The 16491-nt window shown below is 35.4% G+C and overlaps 1 protein-coding gene and 1 long non-coding RNA gene across 2 annotated transcripts; one reads left to right on the forward strand and one right to left on the reverse strand.

The window, feature by feature from the left end:
• The first annotated feature begins 267 nt into the window (after positions 1-267).
• LOC135134263 (uncharacterized) lies at positions 268-997 on the forward strand. Its single transcript, XR_010281264.1, has 2 exons — positions 268-440; positions 511-997. It is a non-coding gene; the product is annotated as an uncharacterized LOC135134263 (long non-coding RNA).
• Positions 998-2034: 1037 nt separating this feature from the next.
• Positions 2035-4238, reverse strand: LOC135134656 (uncharacterized). The gene has a single exon (XM_064063392.1). The coding sequence runs from the start codon at positions 4042-4044 to the stop codon at positions 2035-2037; it is 2010 nt and encodes a 669-aa protein (XP_063919462.1). The 5' UTR covers positions 4045-4238.
• Positions 4239-16491: the final 12253 nt, after the last annotated feature.

The raw sequence follows: 16491 nt of genomic DNA on the forward strand, positions 1-16491 counted from the left end.
AAAACAACGCTATCCATCGAAGTAACGTACATCGTTTCTAACGTCTTGCGCATGAGTGAAACGGAAAATCCAGAAACACTTGGGAAAGAAAAAGAACGCGAATATTTTGCGGTACTAGTGACGTTTAGATCGTGAAAATCCCCAAAATATGCCAGTTGATTTCGTATTTTCATCACAACAAACAATCATAATCACAATTTTTGGATGATATATTAGTTCTGTGATATTGATTCACATTGGGTTGTATGTATCTGTGGATTGGTTTTTTTGTATTTGTTATTAATAATGACAGAAAGACATGTGTTAACAATAGGGGCAATTGCCATTTTTTTTTGTTGGAGAAAATTCTTTACAGTCAAATAATGTAGCGAAAGTCAATTGGTATACTGAATTAAATGTGCTTGAAGAGTTTATTCGAGCTAGAATGCGAGAAGATTATGGTAAGCTAATGTATATTGATAAATTCTGTGTCAAGTAAAATTATGACGTATTTTGTTTTATTATGCATAGATATTCCTTAAGAGAGGCAACATGTGAAACCCCAAGAGGTGCATTTGTATATCATCATATGGCTACACCTGCCCTACACGGACGTTATAATGTATTGTGGACCAATAATTTGCGTGCTTGAGACGTACATCTGAAGAAAAGTGAATCAGCTGAGGTCCGAGCTGTTGTCTCTGAAAATTCTTTTAATCCCCAAGTCAGCCTAAAAACAGCTAATGTTGAGGTACAACTTCATGAAAGCTTAGGACAAACTGATAGGAGCGAAGCACTGCTTTTGCTATTGGGCCCTGAACTAGAAAGATCTGAAGAAAATCTACTTCACAGTGTCGAAGAACTATTAGTGTCCGAGGACTATTTTAATGGCCCATCAAGAAAACAGTTTGTGGGTCAGTTTTTCACCAAAAGTGAATCAGATTTTGCATTAGGAAGTGCAATTTTTTATTGTAAAATACTTTTTTTTTGTTTTGAAATAAATTGTTCTTTAAATTGTGATTTTTCTTTTAATGGGTGTTTCAGACCCAATTCGTACTAAAATGAGAGTGATTTTTACTTGTACATGAAAGGTTTAATCAGGAATGCTAAGTTTTTCCTTTTCTAGCAAAAATGTGTGAAAAGAAAAAAGCTTGGGATTGATGATGATTCTTAAATCAAAATTTGGCAATTGATTGAAAACATTTGCAAATATGAGATCTCCTTTATGTATTATTTTAAATTCACAGCCGTATCTGTAGCATCTGAAAATCAAAGCCATTTATGTGGAGGGGGAAGTCAATGGCAGTATGAACCACTGTACGACATACGTTCGACGCAAATGTAGTGGTAAAAGTTGAATTTAAATATTTATTAAATACTACCGGTTCCGTTCATGTTTGGTATCAAGATCAACAGTAAAAATATCAGTCTTAATGGTACAGGTAGTGGGATATATAAGAAAATTACTTTAATGGTACAATTTAAGCGTTAAAGTGACGCCTCGATTTCACCCATAAGGATTACACGGGGAACTGAAATACGGGTCTCGTGTTATGAACTGAGTTCAAATTTCGCGCGTCATTCACTTTACTGGTCAATAGACATATAGAAATTTGTTTGATTTTAATTAGTTTGTCGTTTCAAAACAGGCTACTAAAATTATTATAATTAAATCATAGTCGAACAGGATGTTCTGAATATTATTATTTTGTACACCACACATGTAGGACTAATATAGGAGTATATTGTCACAGTCACATAAATATGTGACCTATAGTTACGATGGGATTGCCAAACACCCTGCTCGCAATGATTCCATCGAGGCCATGGAGTGTCGACACATACCGACAGTAGGGATAGTTGCTGACACTGCAAGGGCTTCGTGGGGTTGACGAGAGCGGGTGGACGGCAGTTGGGTTGTGGCAAGAGAAAGAAAAAGAACCTGTGACATGTTTGTCCCAACAAAACAGTAAGTAGTTTTTTTTGTATTTGAATTATCAGTAGAAATAACGTAAACTCACGAACTGGGCTTTTTTACCCCGCTCTACCAACCCCTTAGAACACCTCAGTCGTGACATATGGTGGAGGCGCCGGGCATTTTATTTTCCACATGGGCATTTTTCCGTAACAGTCATAGTAAGGGGCCGTCCACAGTCCGTGTTGTAATTGTGCTCCTCTGTAGTAATTGGGGTATCGTTCGTATTTCATTGTTGTTTCACCCGCTTCGTTGAAACGAATTTTGATCTTCATGTAAAATTTCTCTAAACTGTCGAAGTTCGTTAACCACCTTTGCTTCAGGGTTAAAAACCACGGCTTATTCAAATATACTTCATCTGACTTGTTGAGCCGGGCAAGATCTTCAACACTGAATTTCCTAGTATTAAGCTGTGTTTTATACGCATACGGTGCAAACAGTGTTCGATTAGTAAATTTATTCCTCTCCCAGTATGTTCCTGCCGACCAAATTCGACTATCACCCATAACAATAGCCAAAGTTTCTCCAATCATTTGATCCTCGGTTAGTGGTCTATCCGCAACTCTTTTCCCCGAATAAACTTCATTCGGATCCGACACTTGCAAAAACGCACTAATAAAGTTAGCCAACCTCAGCGCCATCTTTGCTTCGTTTTGGAAAAACTCATAAGCACCATACTCAACACCACCATTTAGAATCAACTGCTCATGTTTATATTCACGGCAGTTGTTTTTATTCATTCCCAAAATGAAATCTAAAGTTCTGTGTACATTAATTTTGGACTGGCCTAAGGCTGCAGGACCAGAAACAGCATGACGATATTCCGGATAACGGTCCAAGTAGTAATTTCGAACTGGAGATGTCGCTTTTTCCCACTGGACGGGCATTTTTTGTACCCATCCTATTTTAAGGCAATTGAAACCATTGTAATATTGTTCAGATGTTGCTCGTTCTACTATTTCGCCTAAATACGGTCTACGCATTTGCATCGGAAGGCGGTAACCAGGTCTACATCGGCATTGGTAACCACCACGGCGAAAACCCCAACCGTGGAGTGGTTCACATTCTGTCGTTTCTTTTTTACATCGAGCTGTGTCCGCGAAAATATTTCCCCCCTCTTTGTTGCCCAAACCATAAGGGCATTGGTTAATGTCTATACGGTCATAATCCATCTCCACCACTGATACTGCCGTGTAAGTTGGATATTCAATATGCCTATATCCCGTGTGTCTTGGATAAATATCAGCAATGGGTACTACAGCTGCCACTAGCCATCTATTAGATCTTCCACAATCAAAGTATGGTCTAGTCCAATTCACAGGCCCCGGATTTTCATCCGCTCCTGGGGGCCCATGAAACGTGAACGTCTCATTCGTATTATTAGCATATCTAATGAAAATCTGATATGTAGTTTTGATATCATGCCTCTCAAATACTTTATCTGGCAACCACCTCTTATACCACTCATTTATTCTATAAAAATCCGACGTATAATCCTCACTGGTATCAATAGGCACAGCCCCTAAATCCCTCACAGTAAATGTATTTAACGTCGAAATGCGTTCCAAATGTATAGGGTCATTAAAATCATCAGCTCTGAATGTCCTAGGGGCAAATCTTGGAAATGTCTTATTGAAGAACCCTCTATATGAAGAGGAATAAGACATATTAGGCGAAAAGTAGACAGCACTAGCGTTGACGTGTTTGTTGGTGGAGACGTCAGCTACAGTCGAAAGAAAATAGTACATCATTCCTGGGTCATATGTATCATTTATAGCTGGCCGAATGAAACGGCTCTGAAGAATGTAACTCCAGAAGAATGCTCTGCTCAGAGCTATATTATGAATATGCAAAAGTTGCGTTCTATTGGGGAATACAGGGTTGATGTTCACATCTTTGATATCTGGGATGTGAGAGACAGAGTTTTCTGGTAAATATAAGTCTCCTACGTGTTGAATTTCGCAGTTATACTTGTTGACTCTGTCCATGGCACGACGCACTTCGTCGAAAGCATCCCTTGCTTGCCATTCATTCTGGGCGATCACACCCAGAGCTAGTAAACAAACACTTAAAGCACACAAACGCCACATTTTTAAAGGAAACACTTGCAGGCTAACACGTCATCTTACTAATGAGCTAAGGAATGATGAGGGTGGTTGGAATGGGGGTTAGGAATGCTTTGTTTTGACGGTTGCACGAATTTTGAGATTCTTAGGTTACGTTAAAACTGCCCTGCCCACTGTACGCTGCAGGTACAGTCATCAACTGGCCCCACCATTGGTTGTTTACTATTAATTAATTAAGTTAAGAAGTTAAAATTGTAAGAATTATCAGGGTTAGGATAATCATTAGTAGGTAGTCAGTAATAATTTTGGTTCATATTGTTTCATGATTAATGGTTGCTCCCTGGCCCCTACATCCAACCGAGCACAAAAAGGAGGCGGGAACACCAGTCGATGGCTGTAATCCCCAGAGATCTCTGCACCTCAGTACTCTCGAGCTGTCTCATGGTGCCGGAACTTCCAGAACCGAAGCACTAAGAAGTCCAATTGCCTCTTCATTGCCTCTCAGCAGTGTGATCTTCTGGATAACCTCTTCTTTGGACTTAAAAGCCGTTGGAGGATATGCCTCAAACATTGTTGTGTGTACTGGCGTCCTCTTCTCCGACGATGATGTCTGTATCGGCCTCAGAAATAACACTGGAAGGGATGTCCACGTTGGCAACGCGATTCTGAAAACTGGAATTTTCTCTACGTTCGCTCATTCTGCTGATATTCAGCACGCTGCATTACCACCACGACTGTGCGATTGGACCTACAATTCAGATAAGCTCGTAGGGGAACGGGTGTTCAGGGTCGAGGGTTCACCCACTCCCATGTGTCAGAAGTCGGCCAGGGAAACTGTCATCATTGTGATTTGGTTGCTTTAATTATTGTTACCCTTAGAATATTTATATTGTTGTTATTAGTATTTAAGATTAGATTGTACAAAAGGAACACTGGGGTCCAGTGTTCTCTAGGGGGGGGAGATATGTCACAGTCACATAAATATGTGACCTAGTTACGATGGGATTGCCAAACACCCTGCTCGCAATGATTCCATCGAGGCCATGGAGTGTCGACACATACCGACAGTAGGGATAGTTGCTGACACTGCAAGGGCTTCGTGGGGTTGACGAGAGCGGGTGGACGGCAGTTGGGTTGTGGCAAGAGAAAGAAAAAGAACCTGTGACATGTTTCTCCCAACAAAACAGTAAGTAGTTTTTTTTGTATTTGAATTATCAATAGAAATAACGTAAACTCACGAACTGGGCTTTTTTACCCCGCTCTACCAACCCCTTAGAACACCTCAGTCGTGACAATATTACTGTATAACATTTATATTATTTTAAAATAGAATTCTTTGAAATAACGTCATCAAATTTTTGGTGAGGATGATTAACGAGATTTTGATTAGCTCTTTACCATCTACATTATACTTATTCCTAATAGACATACAAAATTTGGCAACAATCCGTTTAGTAAATTCGGAAATTACGTGAGAGAGAGAGAGAGAGAGAGAGAGAGAGCGATTTTTATTAAATCTGAACTATATTTCCACATTTTTTGATGATTCTGAACGACGAAACACACTTAGAGCATGCAGAATCGTCTCAGATTAGGAAAAGGAGACGTTTAGATCAATTTTATGCATTCTGGCGTTCGTAGAACCAAGAAAATTGTTAAAATTCTTCAGAAACGTCACTTTTGAAGTGTTTTCTTGTACTTTTAAGCCACTCAGATACCCTACGGGCTCGGAAAGAGCAACGAAACCATCAAATTTTAGCTAGAAACTGTATTTTTGTCGATTTTTATTGAATTTGAACTATATTTCAACGTTTTTTGATGGTCCTGAGCCACCAAACACACTTAAAGCATGCAGAATCGTCTCACATTAGGAAAAGGAGACGTTTAGGTCAATTTTATGCATTCTGGCGTTCGTAGATACAAGAAAATTGTTAAAATTCTTCAGAAACGTCACTTTTGAAGTGTTTTCTTGTAGTTTTAAGCCAATCAGAAACCTTACGAGCTCGGAAAGAGCAGCGAAACCATCAAATTTTAGCTAGAAACAGTATTTTTGTCGATTTTTATTAAATCTGAACTATATTTCAACATTTTTTGATGATTCTGAGCGACGAAACACACTTAGAGCATGCAGAATTGTCTCAGATTAGGAAAAGGAGACGTTTGGGTCAATTTTATGCATTCTGGGGCGAGAGAGAGAGAGATCAATCTCGGAATGAGAGATAATAAGCTGAATTTTTGTATATACCTTAATTTTGGCGTTTTAAAAGTTGTGTCAAAAGTCTCATAAAATCTCGTGTCTGCGTCGTAAGTTATTCAAGGTCAAAGATGAAGAAAAACAGTTTTTTGCGATTATCTCGGTTTCTATTGCTCCAGTGATGTTAACATCTATTATCATAATTGTAGAGCACAAAATTTGGAACAAATTTTATTTGAAACATTTTTTCATGCGCTCAATCGTTTTTGAGATAGAGGTCAGTGAGCGCGCAGCGCTCATCCATACGTACTGTAATGCAATCAACCGTGAATATCTATGAATACTACCTTGAATTTTGAAAAATTTGTATTATTTATCAATTAATACATTGTATTTAAACATTTTATATATTTTCAACATATTCATTGAATAATACTTACCTACTTTGTGTAATTAAAAACGCATTTAATGAAATATTTATTGTATATCTCAATTTATTTATATCTTTAAAATGTGTAAGGTTTTAAATACTTATTTTTCTATCATGATTATAACTGGAAGGTCTGGAAACAACGATTCAGGGCACCGAAGATGATGACGATGAAACAGAAATTCCCGAACGTCCAGAAGATGACGGTGAAGAAGAAGAAAATTAATACTTTTGTTCTTTAAATTATTAAAGATTTCTAGATTTTCACTGCCATTCAATTTCAATCGTAAGAAATGTACAGGTACTGAACAAAGATAAAATTAAAATACATTAACTCGTTTTACTTCCTTAAATTTTTACTTTGAAAAAATTAATATAACTTTTAGATATATAATAATATAACAAGTATAATATATTGTCTAATATATAAAAACTTACACATTTGAAAGATAAAGTACTTAATTATTTTTCTACTTAAAATCTACTTTCAATAAATTAAGATATACCTACATGCAATAAGTATTTCATTTAAAGAGTTTTTAATTCCACAAAGTAGGTAAGTATCATTATCATTAAATGAATGTATTGAAAATATGTAAAATGTTATTAAATGCAATGTATTAACTGATAAATAATACAAATTATTCAAAATTAAAGGTACTATTCACAGATATTCACGGTTGATTGCATTACAGTACGTATGGATGAGCGCTGCGCGCTCACTGCCCTCTATCTCAGAAACGATTGAGCGCATGAAAAAATGTTTCAAATAAAATTTGTCCCAAATTTTGTGATCTACAATTACGATAATAGATGTTAACATCATTGGAGCAATAGAAACCGAGATAATCGCAAAAAACTGTTTTTCTTCACCTTTGACCTTGAATAACTTACGACGCAGACACGAGATTTTATGAGACTTTTGAGACAACTTTTAGAACGCTAAAATGAAGGTATATACGAAAATTCAGCTTATTATCTCTCATTCCGAGGTTGATCGCTAATTTGACTGGACTATAACATGCATGAAAAAATTATTTGGCTTAATGTTAGCGTGGTAGAAATACATCCAAGATTTACATTGATTTCCAGTTTAAATATTAATCAGTTAGAATGAAAAATCTTAAAAATTTGCTTTAATTTTGGTCTTTAATATTGAAATCTTACTGTAAACGATGTTTTAATGGTAAGTGTATTTCTTTAACACATATTTTAGAAGAAGATGAAAATACTACGTTTCTAATGGATATTATCCAAAATGTGATATTGCCAATGTTTTTCTAAGTCACTTATGCACATGATATAATTTAGAAAATGTTTTCTTTTTTCATATTTTAAATATTTTGCATTTAACAAATTAGTGATTTCAGTTTTCCACGTTTCGTATCAGTGCTACGACACAAATTAGTAAAAAAATGTAAACCAAGTTATATTTACAATTTACAAACATAAAATACGTTTTCTAATTTTGAGAAGACATTGAGAGTCGACTCGGTGGACTATTATTCCAACATATTTATATAAAAATGGAATCGTCATTTAAAACATATTTTCAAATTTAAAAGTTATTGCTGACAATGTGGCTTGACTTTTAAAGTAAATGCAATAAATAGAATAATAATAATTAATGAATTAATTTACAAAACAGAATTAAAACATACCTCTTGTGTTAAAACCGTCCCATAATGGCAGTAAAACAACAGCTGGCAAGTTAAATATATGTATATATAACATAGTATGAGTATAAAAAAATCTGTAGCTATTGTTGCGGAACCCTGCGAGTTTGTATGAAACAATAATTAAATTTTATTCTGAATTTTTACTAACCGAGGCAAATCCAATGCAACAAAAACACAAACCTAATGTGATCGCAGCAATCGGAAAAAATAAAATCCACGAGAAACTATCCTCAAACTGGGCAATGTAACTAAAATTTAATCCAAATGAATATCTTACTCCTAGGTACGTTCTATTTTTCTCTTACTCCAGGACTTTGTTGTGAAGTGTAACACAATCTTTGAAAATTCTTTCCGCGTTTTCAAATGTAATTCTACAATTACTCTTAATTTTCGTTGTATCTCTTTCAGGATTAAGTAAATTATACTTTAAAATTTTAAGACGACTGGCGGCATGATAAGGTAAACCTGCTAAAATTAATTCGACCATGGTAATGGTAAACCCAAGGTAACAAATAGCTGGAAGCCATCCAAAAATAGGGTCGTAAGTTCTTAAGCAGATAACAAAATTCAACACATACCTGTAGCACAACAAAGGTATATGGTATAGAAAAGCACCCGTCTTCTTGTTAAGTCACACGGTAACCAAATGTCCATTACAAGCTTTTGTTTCTTTTCAAAGGATGGCATTAAATTTCAGGATAATTCGAGTATTACGATCAAGCCTAAGTAAATCCTAAATTTTTTTGAAAGCAGTCTTCCACGATTCTTTCTTCTTGTTCGTTTTTGGGAGCGAATCTTTCATCTCCAAAAAAATTAATGCATTTCTTGATTTGTAATGAATTTACCAGGAGTGGTATAAACTTCAAATAGGACGACCCAGAATTGACCAATTGACGACCAATTCCACTGATCGAAATCGTCGTTTTCTCCAACACATAGTTTAACAACAAGCAGTGTCGTTACCAGTAAAGAAGATAAATACCACATACAGGGTGACTGCGAAATATATGCAATAATTTTAACCACGGCATCCCCCACCCTAGAAGTGTCGAAATATAGAAAAAACAAATTAAAAATCGAATGGGGCAAAACCCCCATGAACCACCCTCGATACGAAGGCACTGAGCCACTTTGTAAACAGAGTTGGAAAAACGTTCGATTAAAAACGACGTAAACACTTTCAGTTTAAATTAAAAGTAAAACCGACTTTTTGCTGCTTATCATTCGTTCGTTCATTTATTTATTCATCCTTAAAGGTCAGTGCGAAAATTTTTTGGTAATGCTTCATGATGATCAACTTTTGATTCTGACGGATGTTTGGTCCTTGCCACAACGATTTTACATTATTTATTGGAATAAAAATACGAGCAACTTAGAATGCTACTTCCTTTTTACAAGAAATGTTGAAAATGTTGTCCTTGACCAGCCATGCAGGCGTCAGAGCGTCGCAAGATGTTTGTTGATAGGTAAAAAAACACCGGAGTAACTTGAACCTAATCCAGCAAGATATAAAGAGGAAGTATAAAAAATGTATTTGTTTGTGTGATATCATTTTTTATTCCGTTCATACGACAGAAATGTTACTTACTAGTCATACAGCGTCGTGTAATTAAAATAAAAAGATTGAGATATTTCTTTTGAAGAATATTCAGTATTAAATTTCATCTACTCGGCTTACATGAATGACAAGTCTTAAAAGTTGATGCCAAGATTTTCTGTAAAATAAAATATTTGCGATTAAGCGTATGTAGATATTAATTTGAAATATCATTGTGATCTTTAAGTACTTGATCCACTTAAATACTTACAGATTTAGCTAACAAACAACACTCGCGGAATGAAAATGTATGACTAAGACGCTCATTTTTACTGTACTAATACAGAATATCTCATTCTTTGTGTGTCAAAAAGACAATATTGTCAAATGATTTTGACAGAAATATGTGTGCACAAAATCTTGTACAAAAACTAATTCATATGCTATAAATAATAATGTCTACCTTAGAAATTATATACATATAGCCCACTAATTTAGTATTTCTATAAAATTGCCTCAACGCTTAGTTCCAATGTTCCACGAGCAGAACATAAACACAAAAAAATTATCAATTTTTTAAACTGGGAAATCTTTGCTAGGAAATGAAAGACATTTTTTTTCCGAAAAGAGATACATCTTCTCTGATATATAGCCACCAGCCATGAATATATTGGACATATTACAGAGGTTTTTTTAACACTTGAAACATTTAAGCCATCAAAAATTTTGGTCCTTAACAGCAGGTCCTTGAAACCCAGCTATATCACGCTACACGCTGTATTGTTTAATAAAAATTTGTGGAATACCTTTTTGAAATGAGGTCGTCGACTTTGTAAAAGGGACGACCAAATTGTATCATATAAATATAAAATTGATGAATATAAACTTATTGTTCCAGAGAAATTAACTTAACGAAATCATATTACCAAAAATTGTTAACAGACAATTACAGAGACAAGTAAAATGACACATTGAAAGCACAAATACATCAAATTAGAGTCCAGGTATATGTTATTTAACATTTTACAAATTTCTGTAAAATTAAATTGTAAAATGTTGTTATAAAATTTTGTTTGTTTTCCAAAAATCTGCCTCTCTATGCCAAAAAAAAAGACGAATTACTAAATCACAAGTGTTGGAGTATGTTATTTTCGGTCTAAGACAGTTCGGCGCGGCCGACTTGGCGCGGCCAACTAGGCGCGGCCGACTTGGCGCGGCCAACTTGGCGCGGCCGACTTGGCGCGGCCAACTTGACGCGACCGACTTGGCGGATCAACTCGCACCAAGAAAAATATATTATATAAATATATATAAATTGCAGCCGTTGCTAACATAATATAACTTTTCATAGTCACCAAAGCGTGAAAGGGTAATGTCGACTTTATAATGGACACACGGGCGCTTCGCGCGTTGCACCCCATTACAAACATACTCCTAAACGTGGAACTTCTTGCTCCGTGGATCATTTAGTTAATGGAATTTGTGCGAATGAAATTCCGTGTATATTTGGTTGTCTACACTTGGCATAACTACTAGGGTGCTAACCACTGTACGAACAATCAATATTTTTTATATTATACACCCACCTACTCGCGCCAAGATAGCTTGCGCCAAAATGGCTTGTGTCAAAGTGTCCCTGTGCCAAGTTGGTTTTGCGCCAAAATGTCCCGCGCCAAGTCGGCCGCGCCAAGTTGGCCGCGCCAATTAGTCCGTGTTATTTTATAAAAGTTAAATACCATCCACTACGCAAAATTTTGAGGTATTGTTATCACATTGCTGGTGGCAATGATCAGTAAAGTTTAGGTTAAAATTTGACAACAATCGATCCACTAGTTTCGGGGATTCGAAAATGTCTGATAAAAATGGACAAACGGAAACAGAAGACCTAATGTTTTATATACCAGGGGTTATGAAACAGCGCGAAAACATGAAAATAACCATTCGCCAGATGGACCTTATTACAATATTTGCTTAGATTATGCTCCTGGAGTAAAAAAAAAAAATGGAAACGCCGGAGAGCGAGAGCGGTTTTTCACTGCGCCACAGATTTCTTCGTATTATATATCCAAACAAGAGTTAAAAACATTTAGATAGATTAAACAATAAAAATTATAGTGGTAAAAACAAAATCAAAGTTAATTCATAAATAGTAAGTGTAAGAGTACATTATTTTAGAAAATTCAGACAACATTTACCATACAGGACATCGAGGTGGAGTCATCAGGTTTTGGTGGGCATGATTAGACAAATTTTGATAGCGTCTTAGTATCTACATTATATTCCTAACATACATATATAAAATTCGAGAACAATCGATTGAGTAGTTTCGGAGAATGTACATACAGGGTGTCCCAGAATTCGCGCCATTCCCGTGAATGACATGTTCCCTGTCCCGAACTGTGCCGTAATTCGCAAAAAGAATTGTCCAGGCTTTAACCGTGTGAGAACTGGAAGGCGATTAAGTTGACCAATAGAGAGGCTGCTTTTATATCCGAACGTTTCTATGTTCAAAGTTACCTATGCCAAGAACAAAAAATCGGGTAATACTAAAGTTGAATGATTTTTTTCCGAATCCCCCTCCGTCAACAAAAGGAAACATAAGTGTGGTTATAAATTTAATCATTTTGACAATTGTTTGTCATAAACTGTCACGAAATTCATCACTGACCTGAAGAGATGCTTCTGCGCCAAAGATGACTGATTAATGTACACAGAGACGTCAAGGTTTACTTTAAGGCAAGTAGCAGTTCATTTCATCGTAGGCAAATAATACATTTATTACTATTCTACATAGTGTAGATACCGAAGAGCAGGTATTAGAAGTCATTTTTTTAGAGCCCCGTGAATAATGTGTTGTTTTTTTTAACGAAAATTAGTACATTTTCAGAATTCACTATGCATCATATGCCTGGTATTACGTTTATCGTTATTTCTAAAAAAGGGTACCACATGTCCATTCAAAGAACGTTATTAAGTGTACTAAAACATAAATATCGCTTTCGATTAATTGGTGCTTATGATTTTCAATAAACAGTATCAATTTTTACTGAACAGCTTTGTTGCTGATACCTAATCTAAGCAACGAAAAAAGAGACGAGACTCTACTTCTCTGGTGTATAGATCATAGGTATCTGCTGTGGTGTCAGTCATGTGGGGGAGATACTGAAAACTGAGACTTATTCAAGAATAATATTTATGTTGCAAAGTTGTGAGTACTTTCTAGAGATTGAAAAGATACGAATAAAAATTATAACAAAAATCGTAGTTGCATTTTTTTTTAAGAACAATACAAACTATAAACAAATCAGTACCAATACCACTAAGTTATTGATGTCTTGTTCATACTAGTATAAAGAATATTTGGAAATGGGTAGACGGTTGGTCGCAGATGCTGCACTCTCGTATAATGGTAAGGATGCAGTCTTCTCTCTTGAAGGATACGATGAGTGGTCGATCTTGAGCATCCACTCATTTGCGCTACGTAGAGGACACTTCTCCTAGGATCCGCTTCCATGTTTTCTAACACTTGCTCTTCAGCACCTACACGTACATTCCGTGGAGCCCCAGCACGGCCTTTCCGACTAGGTTGAAAAGATCCATCGTCTCTTGCTCGATGTAACAATCGGTGAAACACATGTTGGTCTGGGTGCCGACGATTATTCACGGGGCTCTAAGAAAATGACTTCTAATACCTGCTCTTCGGTAGCTACTCTATGTAAAATAGTAATAAATGTATTATTTGCCTACGATGAAATGAAACAGCTTCTCTTATGACATGTACAGCCCAGTTAAACACAATTTAACTAGAATGGCAGCAGAAATAACTTCTGTCCCATGCTACTTGCCTTAAAGTAAACCTTGATGTCTCTGTGTACATTAATCAGTCATCTTTGGCGCAGAAGCGTCTCTTCAGGTCAGTGATGAATTTCGTGACTGTTTATGACAAACAATTGTCAAAATGATTAAATTTATAACCACACTTATGTTTCCTTTTGTTGACGGAGGGGGATTCGGAAAAAAATCATTCAACTTTAGTATTACCCGATTTTTTGTTCTTGGCATAGGTAACTTTGAACATAGAAACGTTCGGATATAAAAGCAGCCTCTCTATTGGTCAACTTAATCGCCTTTCAGTTCTCACACGGTTAAAGCCTGGACAATTCTTTTTGCGAATTACGGTACAGTTCGGGACAGGGAACATGTCATTCACGGGAATGGCGCGAATTCTGGGACACCCTGTATATCAAATGAAAATTGACACACAGAAGAGACGGATAGCCGACAGACAGAGACAAACAGATGGAAACGTCACACCTAATTTTTCGTACACTTAGGGTTATGAAACTTCGAGAAAACATGAAAGTAGCCTTTCAATTGATTAATCCTATTAAAATACTTCTTTGGCTTACGCTCAAGAAGTAAAAATGGATTATTCAAGGCCTAACAACTTCGCACCTTAAAAAAAAAGATTTCTTTTTGATAGAGAACGAATAAAGAAATTTTTTCTGCTACCGATAGCGTAAATGAATCTTATTATTATTATTGCTCCAGTGACACTGACGTAAACGTAAGTGAAGTAACTAGGGCAAGCTCGTTGCTAGCTCCGTAAGTAGGTAATTAAAGGCGTAAGTGTTACTTACGCTGCCAGGACAAAAAACTAATGGAAGTAGTAGAATGTCAAATAAATGTCAATAATTTCATTATACAGCAATAGTTGAAGTTCCTTTTATAATTATTTATTAATATTAACTGTAACACTACACTCAGTAATATTTATTAAAAGATTATTCTTTGAAGTTATTTCAAAATTAGTAACTGTCACATTTTCATCAATTGCATGAGCCTCCTCCTCCTTTCTTTTATAATTGAGGTAACAATAGAAGAACTGACACGACGTTAATTTCAGCATTGAATATTCACACCATAAACTACTAGGAGGCTTGAGGGCTTCGGATCTTTCCTTAAAATAACCAAGCATTACGGTTTCATTAATATCTTGAATGTTTCGTGATGTATACCAATTTGAAAATGCTTTGTAAGTTTCATTATAACGTAATTTCGATTTTTCAGGTAACAGAGATGCGCAAGCAATACTGGCAGCTTCTTCTATTGCCTTTAAATAACTTGAAACACTCATTTTTCACTTTGAACAACTATTTTTTAGGAAACTTCATGTGTAAACAAATTTGTTACCTTGTTGCTACGGAAATGAATACATTCAACGAGTTCCTGATAATTTGTTAAATATTTTTTAGTTACTACAATTATTACTTTTTAGTGTTACTGGTGTCGGTAGCAGAAAAAACGTAATACAATACACGCTGCGTAACTCCTTTCTAAGTCTCGGAGGTTTGCCGGGCCTCGGCGTTACCTCGGCCCGTCAAATCCACCTCGACAAAAAAGTTTACTTACGCAGCTTGTAGTGTAAATAACTATTAAACATTTTTGGTCTGTAATTAAGTAGTTACTTACTGTTAGTTTTTTAACCAAAATTTCAAAAACGTTTTCCTTTTTGTAAATTATCCAACAAACTGTAATATTTTCTGTTAAAATTTTTACTTTATTTAAGAAGATGAACACACTGACCTATAAATAAACAAGCATATAGCACAAAGTTCAAGCAGAATTTGCTGAACTAAATTTTCAATCAGGGTAGTTTTGGAAATCTTTTTGTGGTAAACACACGCAAGAAAATTAACAGACAGACAGAAACGGCAAAATTAATGTTTAATATATAAAGCTATAAAATGTCGAGCAAACATAAAATTAGCCCCTTATCAACTGTACCACTTTCCTCTCTTACTTTCTGGAAGTAAAGGTAAAAATATATATGTTATTAAAATATATATATAATGATAATGAATATGTCTTCTAACAAATGGTTATTTATTAAAGATGTGAAGTGACGTCATTAATTTTGTGGAGGAGACGAATAGATACACTTTGACTTATATTATTCATTGACTAAATTATTATGTCTATCTTAATAAAATTTAAAAAGAGTCGTTTTGTGAATTCGAAAATCAGTATTCTGTATATTTTAGTTTTTACGCATTGTTAAACCACATACAACGGAACATTTCACACTATAAATGTCAAACAAAATTTGATTAACAAAATTTTGATATGACGTAATCAGTTACTGGTAGCAATGAACAGATAAGTTGTTTTGAGCGCATTATCATTTGTAATTTTTTATTTTATCACATTAAGGGCATTTAAAATTCGGAATTTTGACAGTTACATTTGCAATACAAATTTTATATATTTAAATGTTTTCCTTACCTCTCCGGTCAGAACAGCCCCATAATGGCAGTAGAAAAACAACTGGCAACTCAAATACGTGTAAGCGGGCGCGAGTACAAGACAATTCGTAGCTGTTGTGGCGGAATCCTACAAATTTACACAAACCACTAACAACACATTTTAAACGCAAAATTTTACTAACCGAAATAAATCCAACGCAGCAAAAGCATAAACCAAACGTGGTAGCTGCAATCTGAGAAAGTAAAATCCAGGAAAAACATTTTTCAAACTCAGCAACAAAACTAAAAATCCCATCCTAAATGAAAAACTAGTTACAAAAATCCACTATTACGTACTACAGAATGTTGTTATGACGTAAAATACA

Source organism: Zophobas morio, unplaced genomic scaffold (assembly GCF_036711695.1).
Source record: "Zophobas morio isolate AGI-343-1 ecotype UQ-CSIRO unplaced genomic scaffold, CSIRO_AGI_Zmor_V1 ptg000023l, whole genome shotgun sequence".
NCBI classification, from domain to species: domain Eukaryota; kingdom Metazoa; phylum Arthropoda; class Insecta; order Coleoptera; family Tenebrionidae; genus Zophobas; species Zophobas morio.